The sequence below is a fragment of the Erinaceus europaeus genome, chromosome 19 (genome assembly GCF_950295315.1).
Source record: "Erinaceus europaeus chromosome 19, mEriEur2.1, whole genome shotgun sequence".
In the NCBI taxonomy this organism is placed as follows: domain Eukaryota; kingdom Metazoa; phylum Chordata; class Mammalia; order Eulipotyphla; family Erinaceidae; genus Erinaceus; species Erinaceus europaeus.
In genome coordinates this window covers 7,725,986-7,747,915 of record NC_080180.1, presented here as the reverse complement: position 1 = coordinate 7,747,915, position 21,930 = coordinate 7,725,986, and the positions used below count along the sequence as shown (strand labels likewise).

At 44.8% G+C, this 21,930-nt stretch overlaps 1 protein-coding gene and 1 long non-coding RNA gene across 3 annotated transcripts in view; one reads left to right on the top strand and one right to left on the bottom strand.

Moving 5' to 3' along the window:
- The window catches only part of AIDA (axin interactor, dorsalization associated), a 40,278-nt gene that overhangs the window by 7,563 nt on the left and 10,785 nt on the right, over positions 1-21,930 (top strand). The window contains exons 3-10 of one of the 2 annotated variants that reach the window (XR_009546299.1): positions 6,786-6,839; positions 7,228-7,282; positions 11,165-11,228; positions 11,650-11,756; positions 15,026-15,148; positions 17,248-17,370; positions 18,024-18,141; positions 18,255-19,011. Coding sequence is in view for 1 of the 2 variants with exons in the window: in XM_007521310.3 (XP_007521372.1) it covers positions 6,786-6,839; positions 7,228-7,282; positions 11,165-11,228; positions 11,650-11,756; positions 15,026-15,148; positions 17,248-17,370; positions 18,024-18,141; positions 18,255-18,351 (741 nt within the window). In the remaining variant the exon portion in view is untranslated. Of the gene's footprint in view, positions 1-6,785; positions 6,840-7,227; positions 7,283-11,164; positions 11,229-11,649; positions 11,757-15,025; positions 15,149-17,247; positions 17,371-18,023; positions 18,142-18,254; positions 20,078-21,930 lie in introns of those variants that run through there. The other variant, XM_007521310.3, reaches the window with a different exon arrangement.
- On the bottom strand, positions 20,770-21,809 carry LOC132534595 (uncharacterized). Its single transcript, XR_009546300.1, has 2 exons — positions 21,016-21,809; positions 20,770-20,983 (listed from the first exon to the last, which is right to left on the bottom strand). It is a non-coding gene; the product is annotated as an uncharacterized LOC132534595 (long non-coding RNA).

Below are 21,930 nucleotides of genomic sequence, written 5' to 3'. Positions count from 1 at the left end.
TCCTTGAACTACTGACATGCTTCATCTTCATCTTGTGTTTAGGTATAGATACACACCTATGAGCAAAATGGCCTGACATCAAGGTGATTTGGCCTAACAGTTCAAGAAGAAACAGCAGGAAAAAATGCATTTGGTAGTAGCACCCCCAGACTTTCATTCCCAGAGGTCCTGGGCACCACTTTTTGCCAGAGCTGAACAGTGCTCTGGTCTCCCTGGGATGAAATATATATATGAAATGTGTCATTCTGTGATGATTAGCTTCATCTGAGTTTTGTTTTTTGTTTTTTAACTTTCTAAGACTGAAGCTGGTGTTTGAGAATACTGTTCTTGGGGCCGGGTAGTGGTGCATCTGGTTGAGCGCACATGTTTAATGCTCAGGGACCCGGGTTCAAGCCCCCAGTCTCCACCTGCAGGGGGAAAGCTTTGCGAGTAGTGAAGCAGGGCTGCAGGTGTCTCTCTCTCACCCTCTCTCCCACCCCCTTCCCTCTTGATTTGATAAAGATAATAAAAAAATTAAATAAAAAATAAGGATACTGTTCCTCGGTGGCATCCTGTGGGTATCTTGTTTTGGTCCACGATTGCTACACACCAAAAGGCCCAGGAAGCAGCGCATGCCTTGGACAAGCCTGAGATCTGGAGTCAGAAGTCAGGATCCGTTTCTGCCTTTGGGTCTTACGTATGCCTGAATGCGTGAACCGATGGATTAGCTAACCTAGAGGATCTTACAAGGTATCCCTGATATATTAATGACTCGCGTCTTTGGAGTGCTCTGCACTCAACCTGGCCCCCAGTCCCCATCTAGTCCTGAGATGTGGTTTTAGAGGTCTTTATTATTCATAGCATCTGCCTGGGGAGCATTTGTGGCTGCTAGTGTGACTGCCTCCAGAAGAGCTTGTGCCTGCCTGTCCAGACCTTGACTCAGAGAAGGGCCTCAAAGTCACTCCACTGCATTAGGAATACAAAACAACTTGTGGGGGGGGGGGGCAGTCTGTGCACCTGGTCAAGTGCGGCTTAAATTACAGTGCAAGAGCTGGGGGTCGGGCGGTGGCGCAGCGGGTTAAGCGCAGGTGGCGCTAAGCACAAGGACCAGCGGAACAATCCCGGTTCGAGCCCCGGCTCCCCACCTGCAGGGGAGTTGCTTCACAAGCGGTGAAGCAGGTCTGCAGGTGTCTGCCTTTCTCTCCCCGTCTCTGTCTTCCCCTCCTCTCTCCATTTCTCTCTATCCTATCCAACAACAATGACATCAATAATAATTACAACAACAAAACAACAAGGGCAACAAAATAAAGAAATAAAGAAAAAAAATAAATAAAATAAAAAGAGCTGGGCTCAAGCTCCTGCCCTCCGCACCCCTGCAGGGGGAAGCGTCCAGAGTGGTGAAGTAGTGCTGAATGCATCTCTCTGTCCCCCTTCCTCTCAATTTCTGTTTTCTATCTAAAGATAAATAAAAAATATTTTTAAAAATCATTAAAGTCAATTAAAAAAACAACTTGTGCACTTACAAATTTAATTTCCTTCCTCTCATTTTTTTTTTTTTTTCCAGAGCACTGCTTAGCTACGGCTTTTGGTGGTGCAGGGGATTAAACCTGGGACCTTGGAGCCTCCTGCATGAAAGTCTTTTGCATAAACATTATGCCGTCTCCCAGGCCCCAAATTTAATTTTCTTTAACAATTCAGGTGAAACTCACACTGAGCCAAGCCAATATAACTCACGTGTAGGCCATATCTGAACTTCACATAGACAGTTGGGGGGCTGGGCAGTGGCGCAGCTGATTGAGCACACGTTTCATGTGCATGTGTGGAAGCTTCCTGAGCGGCGAAACAAGTTCTACAGGTGTCTGTTTCCCCCTCCTCTGTCAGTTTCTCTCTGTCCTCTCGAAGGAGGGAGCAGTGGATTTGCCATGCAAACACTGTCCCAGTGACAAACCTGGTGTCAATATAAAGGGGAAAAAAGCGTAAGTCTCCAAGTTGAAAAAAAGAAAAGTGATTAGCAAACATCGGGTGGTGGCACACCTGATTGAGCGCACATGTTATAATGCTCAAGGACCCAGGTTCAAGTCTCCGATCCCCACCTGCAGGGGGAAAGCTTCACAAATGGTGAAGCAATGCTGCAGATGTCTCTCTCCCTCTTTATTCCCCCACCCCTGCCCTCCCACTTGATTTCTGGCTATCTCTATCCAATAAATAAAAAGAAAACATTAATTTTTTTCTGGGTGTGTTCTGTGAACAGTGACCCTGAAAAACTAAATTGTTACTTGAACAAAGAATTTGGCTTCCCATCGCTGACAATGTACTACTGTGAGTGTTGGATTCTTGGAGATTTGGTGTGTTGAGGAAGTGTTCAGTTTGTTTTCTTTTGGCAGTCCTCTGCTGCTTACACTTGATGAGTCTGATGTTGCAAAGACCCCATTGACGAGAGTTTGATTCCACGTGTCAGGGCTACAGAGCAGGTAGAATGCTAGACCTGGTGGAGAAGTTCAAGAAGTTGAGTGTGTCTTCCAGGAAAGAATGTGACGGAAGCTTCTGATATTATTCTAAGCAAATTTGTTCTTTGTCTTGTACCATATTCTTTTTTTTTCTTTTTTTCTTTTTTATCCAGAGCACTGCTCAGCTCTGGCTTACGGCAGTGTGGGGGAATAGAACCTGGGACTTGAGAGCCTCAGGCATAAAAGTGTGCATAACCATTATGCTATACCCCCACCCCGTACCATATTCTTTATGCCTTTCCTAATTTTTGTAGCAGTGACAAATTTTAGGTTTATGCCAGCCATTCAGGAGATTATAGAACTCAGAAAGAAAATTTTTAAGAACCAATTATAGTTCTGCGATATTTTTTAAAAGAGACTTTTTAATGCCTGGCTTATAGTAAACTTTCAGAAATTTTAATGAGTAAATGCTTTGCTGGATCTTTGGTTACTGATAGATTTACTCATTTGTAACTACTTTCCTAAGTTTTGATGAACTAACACACATCTTCATAAAATTCCATATTGAAAGAGCTCTGAAGTAGTATACTGATCTCTCTGAACTTTATTAGTGATAGCAAGCATTAAGTGTTCCTCTGAATTTTTTCATAATGCATCTAAAGATTTCTGGTGGTAAAAAAGAAAGTTTTGGGGCCGGGTGGTGGCGCACCTGGTTTAAGTGCACGTTACAGTGCACAAAGACCCAGGTTTGAGCCCCAGGTCCCCTCCTGCAGGAGGAAAGCTTCACAAGTGGTGAAACAGTGCTACTAAAAGTATCCTTCTCTCTCCCTCTCTAGCACCCCCTTCACTCTTTGATTTCTGACCGTCTCTATCCAATAAATAAAGCTAATCATAATTTTTAAAAACCTGCGTGGCAAGAAAAAAATTCTTATTCTTATTTTATTAAACTCCCTCCCTCACGACTGTCTGACTTTGCTTTCATTCTGCGGTTCTCAATCGTTTTTCATTGTAACACCCGTGCTTTGTAGCCAAGGAATCCAAAAAGTTTTTGTTCCATGAGATCCTCTGCTTTGGTGTAGTAGATTTTTCATCTAAGATTCTGGACAGAATAAAACATCCTGTCTCATGATGCTTAGAACGTTTTTCCCTGTTTTGAATTCAATTTGGTGCTGATGAGAATTCCAGAACTATATGCTTGTCGTATATTTTCTAGAATCCCCCTCCTGCCACTCCTTTGCCTCTTCCTGCGCCCCACCACCATTACTAGAGAGGAGCCGGCGGTTTAAATGAGAAATTGTCTGGATAGAGACTGGATTAAGGGCGGGGGTGGATAGCATAGTGGTTATGCAAAGAGATTCTCATGCCTGAGGCTCCAAAGTCTCAGGTACAGTCCTCTGCATCACCATAAGCCAGAGCTGATAAATGGTAAATGGTAAATAATAAACAAATAGTAAATAAATAAGAGACTGGATCAGTCTGTATTTTTGCCTTATATAAATTGGAGATGCTTTAGCAAAATTAACATCGCTTTTAACTGTCTCCCCCCAACCCTCCCTTTTTTTATTCTTTTAACTGCTCATTTGGAGTTGAAGAGTTGAAATCTTTGTAAAAACCAAATTTCAGTTGCCTTCAGCCCTTGGTCCTTTTGTATTGTAGAAATACATTGAATTAATAAAGAATCCATCCATTAATCCTAGTGTACATTGGTTAGTAACCAGTGCTTTACTTGGGCGCAAGTGGCCTTGAGCCTGTGTTTCTTCTGAAGACTTTGTTTTCAAGAAAGATGAGACTGTTACAGTTAGCAGGCTCTTGATTTTTGACAGGAATAAATGCTACATCTTTTAAGTCACTGCAACAGCTGAAAGTGATAGTATTTCACTTTTTTTTTAAAAGCTGATGTTGGGTGTGGCCCCTTAAAATAGTTATGAATAATTCCTGTTGGTATTTTGCCATGGCCCAGTAGATTCTGCGTAGAGAGCTATTGCTTCTGCCCTTGAAGACATGCTTAAATAAAAAATGGGCTACTAAGGGGCTCAAAGATGTTAAAATACATTTTATGTTAAGTGACAGAAGCTTCAAATCAAAAAACATGAAGGCTAAGGCTAGGGAGATGGTTATGCAGAAGGCTTTCATGGCTGAGACGCTGATGTCCCAAGTTCAGTTCCCAGCACCACTGTAAGTCAGAGCTGATCAATGTAAAATATTTTATAAAAGGTGGTCAAATGCTATTTAAAAATTTTATTGATCCAGAGCACTGTTCAGGTCTGTTTGTCAGTGGTGCAGGGGATTTAACTCGAGACCTTAAGTAGTATATCGTCGATGCGATTTGTGTGTGGTGTTATATAAGAGGCATTCATTCCAGGGCAAGTTATCAACTTCTTTTTTATTTATTTATTTAGTTAGTTAGTTTTTAATATTTATTTATTTTCCCTTTTGTTGCCCTTGTTTTTTATTGTTGTAGTAGTTATTATTGTTGTTATTGATGTCATTGTTGGATAGGACAGAGAGAAATGGAGAGAGGAGGGGAAGACAGAAAGGAGAAGAGAAAGACAGACACCTGCAGACCTGCTTCACCGCCTGTGAAGGGACTCCCCTGCAGGTGGGGGGCCGGGGGCTCGAACCAGAAACCTTAGGCCAGTTCTTGGCGCTTCGTGCCACGTGCGCTTAACCCGCTGCACTACCGCCTGACTCCAAGTTATCAGCTTCTGTGAAATGATCACATCTGACTCAGGATGATAGTGCAGCTCCCATGAGTCAGTGGGTGTCAGTCACTCGGGTGGACCTCAGCTGATTAGTGCTCAGTGGCTGTTGGCCATGCTGCCTGTCGCACTACTTATGTGTAAGGTTGTTTACTGATTGTGTCAATGTCCAGTGCTCTGAGCAGTAGTTCTTTGGGGATGTTGGGCTGTCAGTAAAAAACGCTGCTGCCAGTCCCTGTGCAACAGCTGTTTGTTGAAAATGTCAGGGGCCAGGTGGTGGCGCACCTGGTTGAGCACACGTACTACAATGCGCAAGGACCCAAGTTTGAGCCCCTAGTCCCCACCTGCAGGGGGAAAGCTTTGCAAGTGGTGGGTAAGGCTGCAGGTGTCTCTCTTTCTCTCTTCCTCTTTATCTCCCCCTACCCTCTCGATTTCTGACTGTCTCTATCCAATAAATAAAGATAATAATAAATAAATCAGACTGTCTTATCTTAGATGCTTCTGTTGCCACTATGTTTAAAGGCTATCTCTAAATGTAAAATTTCAGAATGCAGTTGGGCTTTTTGTAAACTCTCATATTGAGATTAAAAAGAATTTTTTTAAGGTCTTGGAGTTAAATATTGTTACGGACTTGGCCCAGAGTCAGCTGCTGCTCGTTATTGGTTTACTGTGTGAGTTGTTATACTGTAAATTGCCCATTCTCTTGAGATTTTTATTGATTTAATGACAGAGAGAGTTACTCACAGAAAGACCAGAGCATAGCTCAGCTCTGGCTAATGGTGGTGCTGGTGATTGAACCTGGGACCTCATAGCCTCAAGCCTGAATGTCTTTCGTGTAACCATTATGCTAAACCCCCAACCCTACCCACTGTTAATTTCTAGCCTCCTTTACTCCTTTTCCACAGGAACTTGACAAGAGAAAACACTACCAAATTCAGTGTACTAGACGTCTACAAGTCATCAAGACATTCAGTAAAGCATGTCTCCTTTTACTTTGACCACAGTCATTCACACTCCCGATCTGAGTCACTGTTGACCTGCACTGTTGAAGATGAGCCTGGTCTTTTGTCTTCTCTCTCCTCTACTTCAGGCTACAATACACAGACTATTGTCACAACGGTGGATCTGATGGTCATCTGGTCAAAAACAGCTTCCTCAGCTCCTCATTCAAATTCCCCTTCAGAATTGACTCTCTCCGCTTTGGTCCTATTTCATGTTTTAAACCTATCTCCCCTGCTTCGGCATGGGACTTTAGACAGCTGAACCACGATGGGTCTTAGGACTTGATTCCTAATACACACAGGTGCTTGTCCTGTTTCTTCAGGACAGACAGTACTTTATACTGACCTTACAGCATCAAAGTCCTTATTTCTAAGGGAACATGAACTTATTAACAGCAAGGACCATTTTATAGCTTTTATTCAAAACACCTATGACTAAGATTTGCCATTATACATCACAAGATTGCTTTATGATTTTCTTTATTTTTAAAAATATTTATTATAGTTATTTATGTTAGGGACATTGAGGGGTAAGTGGGAGTAAAAGAGAGAGACCTATAGCACAATTTGTCTTATTAAAAACTATCTCTTACCATAAAAAGTAATCTGGTTTTTTATTGACATTTTAGCTTTTTCGTTTTTTTTTTTTTTTCCTGCAGAAAACCATAGGCAAGATTGCAACATGCTTGGAGTTGCGAAGTGCAGCTTTACAGGTAAATAATCTTTTTCCACTCTCTAATACAAAGGAAGGAGATTAAACTGTTGTTCAGGACAGTAGGAATTTATGCTAATACAAGTATTGCCTTGAGAAAGATTCTATAGCAAAAATGACTCAAGGGCCAAACTCAAAAGATTTAGTACTTGTTTTCATAAACATAAAGTGAGATTCAGTGTTTCTTTCTATAGCCCAGTTTCTTCCAAAAGTACAAAGTTATTTAATAAAAATAAATTTGGAACTTGTCATTTTTGTCTCCCCTGAGGACAGATTTATTTCCCATGATTCCTGCTTTGATTCTTTACTTGTCGCCACTTCAAAGGCAGATATAGGGTGCAGGGACATCTTTGTAATAAAATTATGTAATCTGCATATTTTAAATTCAGTCCACACAGTCCCAAGAAGAATTTAAACTGGAGGATCTGAAAAAGCTAGAACCAAGTAAGTTTAATTTCATATTTTAAGTGATGCTTGGAAAACTAAATACTGGATTTTCATGGGTTTTTTTTTTTTTTTTTTCTTAATTCATCATTGATGTACAGTATGGTGAAATGTCTGTCAGCGATATGAATTTACCTAATCTGCTGTAGCTACTAAGATTATTTGTCATTGATGTGGGCTTGATTTCATTTGTTTTGTGCTTTTATAATTCCTATAGTGTTTATAATAGCTGTCGCTTGGTTTACCCTCGCTGAGAATATGAAAGGTTATTTGGTTCTGTATTCCACCTCATATGTATTTTTCAGCCTTTGTATAGTTCTGGTCACGTTACAAACAAGATGGCAGCTACCTTGGTAGACAGAGAACTGAGAGCTGTAGCCACTGATCCGACGTCCGACATATGCTGCGTGCTCTTAGAAACTGGTCCAACCATTTGGGTCTCTCTACAACATATTTCCTTGTCTCCATTTTTCTTTTCCTTCCTGAAAACTTTCTTGAACAGTTACCCTAGATGTCTTGCTGGGTAGAGTACTCCTTACAGAAAATTTTTTTGGTGTTTCACTTGAATATTTTCTGAGAGGAAATGTTTGCAATATAGGCAATGGCTCAAGTGTTAAATGTCACATTTTAGGAAGTGTTCCTCACCTCAGAACGAAGTCCCAGTCTTCAGGCATTCCCTCCCGGCAGCTAGCTGTAGGAACTACTAATCTACTTTCTATCTTAAGGCTTTTTCCTATTTTTGGATACTTCAAACATGTAAATGGACTCATGTAATATGTGGTTTGGAGAGCTGGAAGGTGTTGTGCCCGGTTAAGCACACACATTACCATGCAGAGGGAAGTGGTACAGCAGACCAGCAGATGTTTCTCTTTCTCCCTACTTCCCCCATCCCTCCTAATTTCTTTTTTGTTTTAATTCTTTTAAAAAATTTTAATTTACTTTCCCTTTTGTTGCCCTTGTTTTTTTATTGTTGTAGTACTTATTGTTGTTGTTATTGATGTCGTTAAGACACAGAGAATGGAGAGAGGAGGGGAAGACAGAGGGGGGAGAGAAAGACAGACACCTGCAGACCTGCTTCTCCGCCTGTGAAGCGCCTCCCCTGCAGGGGCTCAAACCCGGGATCCTTAGGCCGGTCCTTGCGCTTTGCACCACGTGCGCTTAACCTGCTGCGCTAGCGCCTGACTTCCCACCCCTCTTAATTTCTATCTGTTCTGTCCAATAAAGAAAGAAAGGAAAAAAATAAAAAAGGAAAAACTGGCCACTGGAAACAGTGGATTTGTTCTGCAGGCACTGAGACCCCAGAAATAACCCTGGTAGCACTTTTAAAAATACAAATATATCTCTCTCTTATTTTATAATGGATGACAATGACAGCCCAGTCTGCAATTATTTTGAATGAGAAAAGAGTGGGTTTTTCCCCCCAAAATTATTCCCAAACTAAATGCCTACTCGTAATCATAAAGTAGTGAGAGAGTATGCCAACAGTTTTCTTTTCATGGCATTGACTCTTAGAAAAGAAGTCACTCTTGCCGTGGGCATTTTTCTTCTTTATTTCTTTGTTGTTATTGTTGTTCTTGCCACCAGGCTTATCTCTGGGTGTTGGTGTCCATTTTTTCTCTTTTTAATAGAGAAAGTGATAGTTGAGAGGAAAGGAGGGCATAGAGAGGGAGAGAAAGGGAGACAGCTGCAGCCCTGTTCCACCGCTGTGAAGCTTCTCTCCTGTAGTTGGGGACCAGAGGCTTGGCCCTGGGTCTTGAGCCCATGCTTAATGTGTGAGCTCTGCCAGGGGGCCAGCATTCATCTCCTGAGTTTGTGAGTGTGTTTGTTTGCTTTTCTTACATTAATAATGTTCTATACATCTTTGAAGAGTTCTTTCCCCCTTTTAGCTATTTCAAAATGAGATTGGATTTTTTTTTTTTTTCCTCCAGGGTTATTGCTGGGCTCGGTGCCTGCACCATGAATCCACCGCTCCTGGAGGCCATTTTTCCCCCTTTTTGTTGCCCTTGTTGTTGTAGCCTCGTTGTGGTTATTATTATTGCCATTATTGATGTTGTTCGTTGTTGGATAGGACAGAGAGAAATGGAGAGAGGGAGGGGAAGACAGAGAGGGGGAGAGAAAGACAGACACCTGCAGACCTGCTTCACCGCCTGTGAAGCGACTCCCCTGCAGGTGGGGAGCCGGGGGCTCAAACCAGGATCCTTACGCTGGTCCTTGCGCTTTGCGCCACATTCGTTTAACCCACGGCACCACCGCCCGACCCCCGAGATTGGATTTTTGGTGTGAGTGATACATGGTCCGTGTTTTTGGTTTTTGTCATCCACTCCCCCATTCTCAGGGTGTAGCTCAGCACTGTGAAAATGACTGTTATTTATTGAGTTGAGTTAATAATTAATTAACCCCTCACAATGCACAGTCTTGCACCTGCTTTCAGAAGAATCCTCTTATCATTTTAAAACTAGTAGTGCTTTTTAACTGAGACCTGAAATGCCAAGATTCTAGTCACAGTTGCCTGGGAAGGCTAGTAACAGGGTGAGCGGCCCTAGAGCACTGTGGGCCTGTCATGCGCATATGGAACTTTGGATTTTACCAGGCAACTTCACGCACCATATTTGCTGTGTGTACCAAGTGCTGTCCCTGTTAGTGGATATGGGAAACTAAAATCTATAATGCTTAAGTGATGCTCCAGTTACTGGTAGAACTGTAGGGCTAGTTCTAATTTCTCTATCTTCTAACTTTCATCTTTGACCATTTCCTCCTTGCTTATCAAACTGTCAGCCACATGGCTCATTCTGTACCTTAAACGAGCTGAACTAGTTCTCACCTTAGAGCCTCTGAAGTTGCTCTGCCAGTTCTCGAATACTTGGGGAACCCTTGCCCCAGACCTGCTCGTGGAAGGATGCTCTTATCACTCACGTTCAGCTGCCTTCAGACAGTGGAGTTCTGGAAGGCCTGCCCTGCCCAGCTCACATTAGCTGGTGGTCTCCATCCCCTCCACTAGAATAATCATCTTGTTTCTGCTTCTCCTAACACTGACTATAGTTCTACAGTATCTTTCTTACTTAAATGTTGACTCATTTTCGAGCTGAGGTGAAAGAGAATTAGAGTAAATGAGAAACTCCACCCAGGTCTCAGAGTTCTCTCACTGAAGAACTTTAGAACATCTCTGATCGCCCGAGGACTCTGCTGCTGAGTAAGTCATGGTAGTTGAGCCTGTGCACTGGGAAGACAGTGTCACATCTGCCTTAGTTCTGACCCTCAGGATTGAAATCAGAGAGGCTGAATAAGCTGTGCACAAGATCACAGGAGCCTCCTCAACTGCCCGGATAACGCCATCACATCGCCTTCACCTAATTGCAGATAGTTACTGCGGACCCGAGAGGCCAGATGATGAAACAGGATCACTGCTCAGACCGCCACCCCCAGGGGATTGTACGTCATCTCCCTTACGTTTCCATGTCAGACTGTGATCAGCTGCGAGACGTGTTGGCATCCTGGTGCCCTTCTTTTCACTGGAGCTCTCCAGGGAGAATATTTTCCCTCTCGTTGCTGCCACATGCCTCACCTAGGCCCTTGCAATAGGGCTACTTTAGGGTCGGCTTTCTGCGAGGTCTCGGAGACTCTCAGACTCACCTTTCTTGGAGATCTGACATTGTTCCGAAATTACTGGCACTTGGGTATTTTCACTTTACAAAACCCCCCAGTTAATAAATGGGTTTTGTCTCTAGGTGATGATAAGATTTGGGAATTTTAAATATATATAAAACAGTTATGGAAGGGTGATTAACAGTGTCAATATGCATAGTACAATTGAGTCACTTACTATAAAAACTTTTAGTTTCTGTGTCGTGGGAGAATTCACGTGTCTTTCTCTTTTCATTCTAGTCCTAAAGAATATTCTTACGTATAACAAAGAATTCCCATTTGATGTTCAGCCTGTCCCCTTAAGGTAAAAAAACAAGTACTAGTGTTTGTCTTAACATTTGATTTTGTTCCCATTTTATGTTTATTAAAAGGGGGTTACAGTATTTTAATTTTAATATTCCACACCCACCACCGAGGTTCTGTGACCCCAAATCCCGTCTCCCAGAGATAAGTTCTCGTAAGTTTTAGAAATTATTTGCCTGCTTCTTTTTTTTTTTTTTTTTTTGCCTTCTTTTTTGGACTGCTGATTCCTTATATCAGCACTGGTGTCATAGATATCCGTGGCGTCTTTAGGGTCCACATTAATGTCAGTCAGGGAACCAACAATTGGATAAGTTGTGATCTTACATGGGAAATGAGGCTTCATTGGCATATTTCATTCTGTAAGTCACCATTCTGTCTGTCTTTTTCTTTTCTCTCTCTCGTTTTACCTTTTTTTCATGTAGAAGAATTTTAGCTCCTGGAGAAGAAGAAAACTTGGAGCTTGAGGAAGATGAAGAAGAGGGTGGTGCCGGAGCAGGCTCTCCTGACTCCTTTCCTGCTAGAGTCCCAGGTAGGCCTTGCTCAGCGTGGGTCCCAGTCAGAGTTTTCAGAAATGATTTAGGTGTTTGCTAGTCGAAAGCCCTCTCCAGAGCCCATGCCAATCCTAGCATAAATCCAAGCAGATTTTTATGACCGTTATTGGCAGCAGTGTCTTTATAAGTATAGCCTAAAGGCCTTAGACACTGAAGATCACGCTTGGCGTTTGGTGATCCAGGAGGACTCTTGGGCTCGGCAAGTTGTGCTCACTGTACTTGGTCCCAGCAGAGGCTGACCACAGACTCAGTAAAGGGAAGAGGCGCCGGGCAGAGTAGAGAAAGCTGTCTCACGGGGTCCTCTCCCAGCAGAGTCACAGAGATAGTGTTTCATTCCTCCAGCAGCAAATCATAACAACACATGAAATGTCTCCAGGGGAAGCTCTTTAGAGACTCGGTGCCTCGAGCCATTTTGGGGGGCTGACCACATCAACGCTGTTTTCTGAGCCCTGCCCAACACTTTGCACAGCCAGGAGGAAAGCCCATCTCCTGCATGGGCCACTTTATTTCTGGGGTGGAGGCTATCTTACCTTCTGGGCACTCCCCTTACCACGCTCAAAGACCTGGTACAGGTCCTGGCGCCAGTGAATGCAGGAAGGGGCAGAGTAGAGGGGCCAGCTCCAAGGCTAGAGCATGCCATGGTTTCTCCACCTCTCTCTCTCTCTCTCTCTCTCTCTCTCTCTCTCTGGGGCAAAAGGAATGCAGATGTTGGCTGGAGGTGGTGAACTTGCACATGCGCAAATTGGGCACCACTAAGTAAATAAACCATATTGTTTGCCGTTTGGGCAAAGTGGCCATTCTTATCAGGAGATGTTGGGAACCCTCCCCAATCCAAGGTCTCAGGCTAATCTGGGGCTGACCTTGCAGGCAAGTCTCTAAAAACCAGAGGCTTGTGCCTGCTTTGGGAACTCGGTGTTAAACAGTTGGCTTAAGTTGCTCCTTTAAATCCAGAATTAGATTTAGTCGTTTAAAGGCAACTTTAGTAGATTTCTTTTAAATAAGGGATATAGAGTTACAACTTGTTGTTTGTCTTCAGACTGGCAAAAAGCTTACTGAGCTTTTCTGGTTCCTGCATTTCTCTTCTCTAAAAGTAAGTGTATGTGATTGAATTAGCCTGGTGTTACTCCAGTGTGGACTTGGAGCCTTTCTGGTAGCCAAAGTTGTCCTGTTCTCACCATCACCAGCATTTATAGACTTTATGAGCACTGCAGTGTGACTTTTACTGACAAAATGTATAGACTCATTAGAGAAACTGTTCTTATAATCACAAAAACCTTTTTTAGCGTTACAAAATATCGAAATAGTGGCAAACGCTAGAAGAAGAATCGAAATAGCAACTTACTTTGTAGTTTGAGAGTGGAAACTTGTCAGTCTGTTTTTTACTTTATTTCTGTGGAGTCAGAGAGAGCCTCAGGCACGTGAAGTCGCACCTCTCTGCCTTTTCATTGGAGACACAGGAGAGAGAACATCACACCAGAAATCCCCCCTGGTGCCGTGGCGTCTCCACCGTGGTGCCGACTCCACTTGGAACCAGACGCATGGCAAGGCATATGCCCTCCTGCGGATTAGCTCGCTAGCTCTCCACTTCATATAGGACATTTTATTCAAAATACCTGCTGGCAGAGGAGAAAATGTAGAATATGAATGTTGTAGGAAACGTCGTGGGCCAACATTAGGAGTCTCTCGCTGACTGGTTATTTTTGACAGGGGCATCAACTCTGCTACTGATTTACTTTCTAAACCTTTTAAACTAAGTTGAATTTATACATAGATATATTTTTTAATATTTTATTTCTTTTTAATGAGAGGGATACAGTGAGACCAGAGCACTGCTCAACTCTGGCTTCTGGTGATGCTAGAGACTGAAGCTGAGACCTCGGAGCCTCAAGCATGAAATTCTTTTTGCAGAGCCCTTAGCTGTCTCCCCAGCCCCACTTTTTAAGAAGAAAAAAAAATTAAAAAAAAAAAAAATATATATATATATATATATGACTATTAGAATCTGAAAATCACCAGCCCAAAGACTTAACGGTGGCTGTGATTTGTGCTTAAGTGAACTTCCAGTGTTTCTGCCTCCACGGGTGCATTTGTAAACCATTTCCCAGGACGATGCACCGCGGAGTGGGACAGCTAGGTCGGCAGCAGCCTGTGTGCGGTCTACCGGTGGTGGCCGTCAGCAAGATGAACTTCTGCGCGAGAGCAGTGAAGGGGCTGGAGCCTCCCAGCCAGTGTCACCTTATCACCGCACACCGTGGACTGGGACACCGAGTCTGCTGGTGCACTGGGGAGGTGGGCGGGGAGGTGAGAGGAGGCCGAGCCCGAGCTCAGGGCCACTTGGTGCATGCAGGGCGTGGCTCAGCAGCCAGGAACCTGCCTTAAGGTGACCGACCTCCAACCTGGGCCTCCTGCCCACGGGCACGAGAGACTCCGCCCCCGGCGTGCCGTGGACACGCCCTCTCGGTGCGCACAGCTCCACAACTCCGCCCCACGGCTCAGGCATGCTCACAGGAGTCTCCAGAGCCCTGCTTGGGGAATCCTGGTCTCGACAGTTTGCCGCAAGACGGGCCAGGTGGTGGCACACCTGGTTGAGCGCATGTTACCATGCACAAGGGCCCAGGTTCAAGCCCTACCTACAGAGGGGAAGCTTCATGAGTGGTGAAGCAGGGCTGCAGGTCTCTCTGTCTTCCTATCTTCCCTCTTAATTTCTTTCCTATCAAGTAAAATAAAATGAAAATAAAGATAAGAAATGTACTGTAAGTACGTGTAAAGTCCATAGTATGCATCATTAACTATGTCTTATTTTGTCAGTGGACTTCCTGAGTTAAAGTGATGTCTTTTCTTCTTTATTATTGGATAGAGACAGAAATTGAGTGGGGAGGGAATAGTAGAGAAGGAAAGAGACAGAGAGACACCTGCAGTCACCACTCGTGAAGCTTTCCCCTTGCATGGAGGAGCTGGGGGCTTGAACCTGGGTCCTTGCCCACTGTAATGTGCGCACTTAACCAGGTGCGCCACAGCCCAGCCCCTGTGAGTTGAAGTTTTAGCAACCTCGAAGCAAACACAGTTATTTCTGCTCTGGGGGCAGATGCAGCTATGAGGGCAGGTGTATCTTGCAGTGTTGGGGAGTTGGGATACCACAGTAAGGCCTGGCTGGGGCTGAGCAAGGCCGTACAGCTTCTGATCTCTGTGAGGCCATTAGCGCTGCAGTCAGTGGAGCTCAGGCTTCCTGCTGTCGTGCTGTCACCAGGCACTTTGTTACCACGCTTGCCCTCGGAGCCTGGGATGACCTTGCTCACTATCAGAATCGAGAGAATTGGCCTGAAGGATGCCGGCCAGTGCATCGACCCCTACATCACAGTGAGCGTGAAGGGTAAGTCTGTGTGTGTCCCTCTGGGGACTTTCAGCTTGTGGTCTCGCACTTGGGACGGTTTGCAGAGTGGGGCGGAACAGTTGTATCTGTGGTGATTCCTTTCAGTCCTCCCCTGAGTGGGCAGCATCCCTGGGAAGGGGAGAGTCTTCTTCCTCCCAGCATGGCGCAAGGATTCACCAGTGACTCTCCTGTGTAGAGTTTACGCCCACATCTGAGTGTTTTCTGTATGTCTGTGTTCTTCAGTTCTGTCCATCAGTGTGCTGACAAGGCAGTCACACTGTCTTTAGCGGCAGGCCAAGCCTTCACAAAACAGGTTGAAAATGTCCCGCACTAACTAGGGGGTGGGGGCTCCTCTCCACCCCTGCTGGCCCTCTCCCTCCTGTGGAAAAGAGAAGCTTCTCTAGGAGAGGCCTGCAGAGGCGGCTGAGTGCCAGGCCCTTGCTGAGGCAAGAAAGCAGCTATTCCAAGTTTGTTTTTGATTTGATAGAACAGAAAGAAATTGGGGGGGGGGGGGGGCTTCACTACTTCAGCACTCATGAAGCTTCCCCCCCATAGGTGGGGACTGGGGACTTGAACTGGGACCCTTGAGCATGGTAACAAGTGCACTGAGCCAGGAGCAAAACCCTGAGCACTTCAAGTTTGTCTTGTCTGCCACCCAGTGAACCACAGCATTCACTCCTTGCAAGTGACTTTTTCCGACTTTCAAGAGGGACCACAGTGTATAGATTCTTTTGTTGTTGCCTAACATGTCACAAAGCAGTTTGTCTGAAGAGTTAAAAATTAATTGAGTTTAAAAAAAAAATAACAGTAGAAAGGTAATTGAAACATAATCGGGTGACTAGGAATGGAGTTGTCATACTATTTATTCAGAACTAAGTTACAATTAATGTGGCCTATACTTAGTCTGCAGTTTGAGGCAAATCAAATAAACGAATGTGAGTGGAAGACACAGATTGCAGTTAAGGAACTTTTGACAAGTCAAAGAAGTGAAGTCCGACCCTCTGGTTTATGAGCAGCAAATTTTAAAAGAGAGCAGATGTGCAAGGATCCAGGTTCGAGCCCCCAGTCCCCACCTGCAGGGGGAAAGCATTGTGAGTGGTGAAGCAGGGCTGCAGGTCTCTCTCTCTCTCTCTCTGTCTCTCTCTCTGTCTCTCTCCCCCTTGCTGTCACCCCCTTCCTTCTCGATTTCTGGCTCTCTATCCAATAAATAAATAAAGATAATAGAAGAGAGCAGGAAGGACTCAACCACAGAGGAAATGCTGGGATAGTGCAGTGCCTGCCTAGCCTGTTCTCTCTGTTGCGTTGCAGTTGAACTGCGGCACTTACCTCTAGGAGCTGCGAATTAAATGTACTAAATGGTTTCAGGTTCCACCAGATGGGTCTATTGAATAGTAAAGACGATCATTAAATGAGTCCATGTTGAATTTGATTAAACTGAAGATTCTTGATTTCAGGAGATTAAAACCATTTACTAGTGTCCCATCTGTAACTCAGGTTAAGTGAGTTTGTTATAAAGCAAATACAACCAGAATTTAGGTAATTTGAATTTTTCTGTGATAGAGTTGGGTTATTGTGGTGTGAGGGACTACACCTGGGACTTGAAACACCGGAGCCTTGACATGGGAGTCTTGTATAATAACCATTATGCTGTCTCCCTCCCTGGAAGAGCTTTCTTGGAAGCATTTATACATTGGTTCTCTGACTTGATTGCATCAACAGAGGAATTCTGAATTAAATGTGTTGGTACTTGAGCAAGGCTGGAAGGGGGGGGGTGTCATATTACCCACATTCCAAATGCTTAAAAATATCCCAAGAAAGAGAAGATGTTGTCTTCTCTCAACATCCAGGGTCCCATTTTATCGTAGTCATACGACCTAGCAAAGCTGCCTCCCCCAGCTCCCACTAGACTCCTCAGCCCCCCACCCCCTCTGGAGCCAGAACACCTCCTGGTCCTGCCCACGCACGGGGCACAGGATTTCCCTCAGCCTGAGCCTCTCCTGCAGCGCTGTCTCCTCAGGAAGCACAGCCCTCTGAAGCTGGTGTGTTGTGTCTGTGTATTTGAAAGTTCCTACGTGCACAGTTACTTCTCTCCTCTCTAGATCTGAATGGCATAGATTTAACTCCTGTGCAAGATACCCCCGTGGCTTCAAGGAAAGAAGATACCTATGTTCATTTTAATGTGGACATTGAGCTCCAAAAGCATGTTGAAAAGTTAACCAAAGGTTTGTGATCATGACTGATGAGTGGCCTCTGGCCAGAGTCCTTGCCTTACGCGCGCACACGTGTGTGTGTGTGTGTGTGTGTGTCCAGTTGACTGAGTACAGTGCACAGAAGCGAGTATTACCGCAGTAGACCACAGCAGATGTCACATGAAACTTACCGAGTCAAGCAAAATAGTCCAGTTTCTCAGAATCACTTCAGACTCACAGCCCCAGTGTGCCCTGGCTAACTTTAATGTAGTCTTTTTGTTGTAGGAATTAGGAAGCCTGCCATCTAGCTATGTAATCAGTGACTTGTAGAATCTGATGTTGTTTGTATAAAATATGTGCATACCTTTGAAGGAATGCCACAGTCTCTAGAATATTTGCTTTGGGGGGAGGTGTTTTGGCCAGAGAGATGCTCAGCTCCGGCTTAGGGCGGAGCCAGGGATTGACCCTGGCCCCTCTGAGCATCAGGCATGCAAAGACTGCTCTCTGAGGTGCTGTGCCATCTCCCCAGGACAGTGTTTGCTATTCTCCCTCAAAGAGAACCGGGCTCCTCTGCCCTGCTCTAAGCCAGTGTGGGGATGCTTCTGAGAGCAGTGGTGCTCAGCGTCTGAGCAGCCGACCTGCAGAGACACGGAGTCGGCTCACTGTGCTCCGCTTTTATCCCCTAGGTGCAGCTATATTCTTTGAGTTCAAACACTACAAGCCTAAAAAGAGGTTCACCAGCACCAAGTGCTTCGCTTTCATGGAGATGGACGAAATCAAACCCGGGCCGATCGTCATTGAGCTGTAAGTGCTGCGCGCACAGGGTCAGCGCCAGCCTCCCGCGCCTGCTGTTTCTTCCTGGTGTGTGTGTGTGACCTTAGGCCTTGTAAACAGCGGTTTTCCTGTTGTGTTTTCAGATACAAGAAGCCCACGGACTTTAAAAGAAAGAAATTGCAATTATTGACCAAGAAGCCACTTTACCTTCATCTACATCAGATGTTGCACAAGGAATGATCCCAGCACGGACAACCTGGAACTTAGGTGACTCGTACCCCTCGGTAGAGACCAGCCCAGCTGTGTAGCACGTCTGTCAGGCAGGAAGCCGGCGAGCCAAGGCACGAGCCCGTCGCAGAGCTGTACCACGGGATCACATCTGGCACGTCACCAGCGTATAAGGCTCATCTGGAGACAGGCTTATTGTAGATTTTGAGATGTTTTTTAGCCTTTTTTTTTTCTTTCAGTTATTAATTGTGCAACTAATAGCCTCTCATCTAAGTTACCACTACGTCTGCCTGCGTCCTGGACCAAGGCCACAGAGGGTGGGATGTGGTCATCTCCAGGCTTCACACAGCAATAAGAATGTGCTAGAGTTTACAGACCTCTCACCTCGGCTCCAGCAGGCTCTTGCCGTGTCTCGCTCCTGTCAGACGTTGGCTTGGCTGAAGTGGGTGTGGGAGAGAGTGCAAGTGTGTTGAGAGAAACTGGACCAGTTCTGCTGCCCCAGGAGGTCGGTGTGAAGCGTTGTGCTGCTCCTGCGCCAGGGTGGCCCGACTTCATGCCGACCTGTGGTCTGCCTGCGTAGAAACGGTGCCTCGGCCAGGGCGGGAGCCCGCACGCGCACGTTCCCAGATGGCAGCTGCCATTTTTCCAGATGACCAGATTGTTTTTCTGAAAGTGAGTTTGTGTTGTTTTTTTTTTTAGTTGTGGTGATTGGCTGTGCCTTCTACATCACATTGTTCCTTCTGATAGTGGTCCTGAGGGTGACGGTGGAGCCATCTCAGAATAATCACATTTTTCTGTGGGTTTAGGATGACTTATTAAATTGTGTACTCTAAAGGTGTTGTGGGTCAGATGCTAATGAGACCTTGCAGGGGCTAACTGCTGTTTTTCTGACAACTGATTGTGAATCCTGAAAACCTGCATACATACCTCTTCTGAGCACGATGAGTATGCACAACCTGGAGATACTCTATTTTTTATATAGATAAAGGTAGACAGAACTACCATTTATTTCCTACTTAGATATTCTGATCTCCGTGTGGATATATGCAGGTCATTAGCTTGACTCTTCTCATTACTTTTGACTTACGAATAGGGCATAAATAAGGTTTTCATAGTACACACAGGTGGGTGTTTGATACATTCATTAAGATCTGGTGTAGGCTCGCTCTCTGGGATGGAGATAGTGCCCACGTGATATTTAATGTCCATTATTTTAAATGGCCGGTGCCGGCATGAGGGGAACGCGACGCCAGAGTCCAGCCCTTTTTTTAAGCTAGCACAGTAATTCCAGTCATACAGCTCAGTGTTTTTGCTTTTTCGAGTAACCACAATGAAGTCGTTCTAGCCCCTGCACATCAAGAGGCCTAGTCTTTACTCCCACTCGTCTGCTACTGAGCTAGATGCTAAAAAAGTGACGTGTGCCTGAAAGAGTTGTCAAGCAAGGTCTTGATTTGATGAGTTCCAAGTGATTCAGTTCAGTGGAGGTGATGGGGAATTTGCCTTACGTTTCTCCCTGGTTCACCAGCTCTAAGACTGGAGGATATCTGCCTTCCCCTGCCCCCTAGCCTGTAATTAATCTCCATGGGGCGAGAACCCTCTTCTCTGTCATGTAAATTTCTCAGGTGCTTGGCAGCCCTCTGCACCCTGTGGAGTACTCAGTATCTTTTGCTTGATGTTGCTGACAAGACTTTTAAAAAAAAAATCCTTTTAAAAAAACTATTAAAATGTAGCAAACCGATACTGTTCTTCTTTCTTGGGCCATAAATGTGTCAGTTAGAATTTGCAGCGGCATGGCATCTGCTACCATGCACCTCAGCTACCAGCTCCTTTTCAGTCTTCTAAAGCTCAGGTTGCACCTGGTGTGATTGGCTTAATTCAGAATGGCAGGTAGTCGCCTGCCTTCAAATGCTAGACGCACAACACTCACCACCCCCCAGATTTACTTCCCAGTGTGGGAGGGAAAAATAACCAGCCGTGGAACAGTGTTTTCAGGCTGAGGTGTTGCTGCTTTCATAGATGTGATGGCTTAACTACCGAGCATACAGCCAGGGCTAACTTTCCCATCAGATCCCTTTTTTTTTTTTTAACCAGAGCACTGGTATGGTATGTGGCAGAGCCAGGGACTGAGCCTGGGTCCTCAGTGCCAGGCAGGAAAGTGTTTTTGAATAACTATATGTTCTCTCTCAGGTCCCAGATGTCACCTTTGAGATGGTGAGTCTGATGAAGCAGGAACGGTACACACTTTCCATACGTTACTTCCTGTGTATTGATTGGCAGTGCCTATGTCTCTGGAGTGGTCCAGCAAGGGGGTTCTGGAGGTGTTTGTGGCAGGTGCACAACTGCTGAGATCAGCAGAGCTGCTGTTCCTCCACAACTCATGGGTTTTCCAAGAGTAGACAACACATACAACGCATGAAAAAAAAATATCGAGAGAGACCCTTGCTTTTATTTGAAAGATACAGTTCCCTTTCTTACCTGGTTATCTCTGTACTTGTTATGTGTATTTAAATGTTGTTTAAAATTAGAAATTGTTAACTCCATTTGTATTATCAAGAGATTGATATATTCAAAACTTGTGACTTAGCCTTATTTCACACAGTTAAAAAATAACTTAATGCTAAGTTTGGAGTCTTCCTCAAATTTTCTTCTATTCTTGATGTTGAGGAAGAGGACAACAAGATGGACGTCTCTTTGTGAAGAACTCCTTACATAGGCTCTGCTTTTCACTAATGAGAGAACCAGAGCACCACTCTTGGTACCTGCTGTGCTAGAGATCCAACTTGGGGACCTCACACGAGTCCTGTGTCCCCTGCTTTATGGATTTCGGAAGAACTGCCTTCTAGCAAAGTAGCCTATAGAGTGAGCCCTTTTCAGAGGAAACAGTTTGCCTCACAGTGAAGCCTTGACTCTCTTCACTTTGCCTCCACTTGTTGGGGCTCGGTGCTGGCACTGCAAATCCATTGTTCCTGGTGGCTATACCCCCCACCCCCTTTATTTGCTAGGACAGAGAAGAGAGGATGGGGAGACAGAGAAAGACACCTACAGACCTGCTTCACTGCTCATGAAGCTTCCCCGCTGCAGGTGGGGAGCAGGGCCTCGAACCCAAGATCTTAATGAATTAAATACAAGTCACAAGTCATGGCCTGGGTTTTAGTAATATCACCTAGGATTTCAGAAACTAGGACAGAATAGCAGTTAAAATAGCAGCCTTTTATAATTTTAACTTTATCTAATTCTTGAAATTAAAATGTGTTATAAAACACTATTAAGATGTCTGAAGAAACTGTTTAAAAGTTATGGTAATGGAGCTGTGACTAAGTATCTTAAGATACTCTGAAAGATCTTTTTTTTCTCCTCTTGCATCCAAGGTTATTGCTGGGGCTCAGTGCCACACTACCAATCCACAGCTCCTGGCCACCATTTTATTTGATAGGACAGAGAAATTGAGAGGGGAGAGGGAGATAGAAATAGAAAAGGACACCTGTGGGGGCCGGGCAGTAGCGCAACAGGTTAAGCGCACATGGCACAAAGTTCAAGGACTGCTGTAAGGATCCCGGTTCAAGCCCTGGATCCCCACCTGCAGGAGGGTCG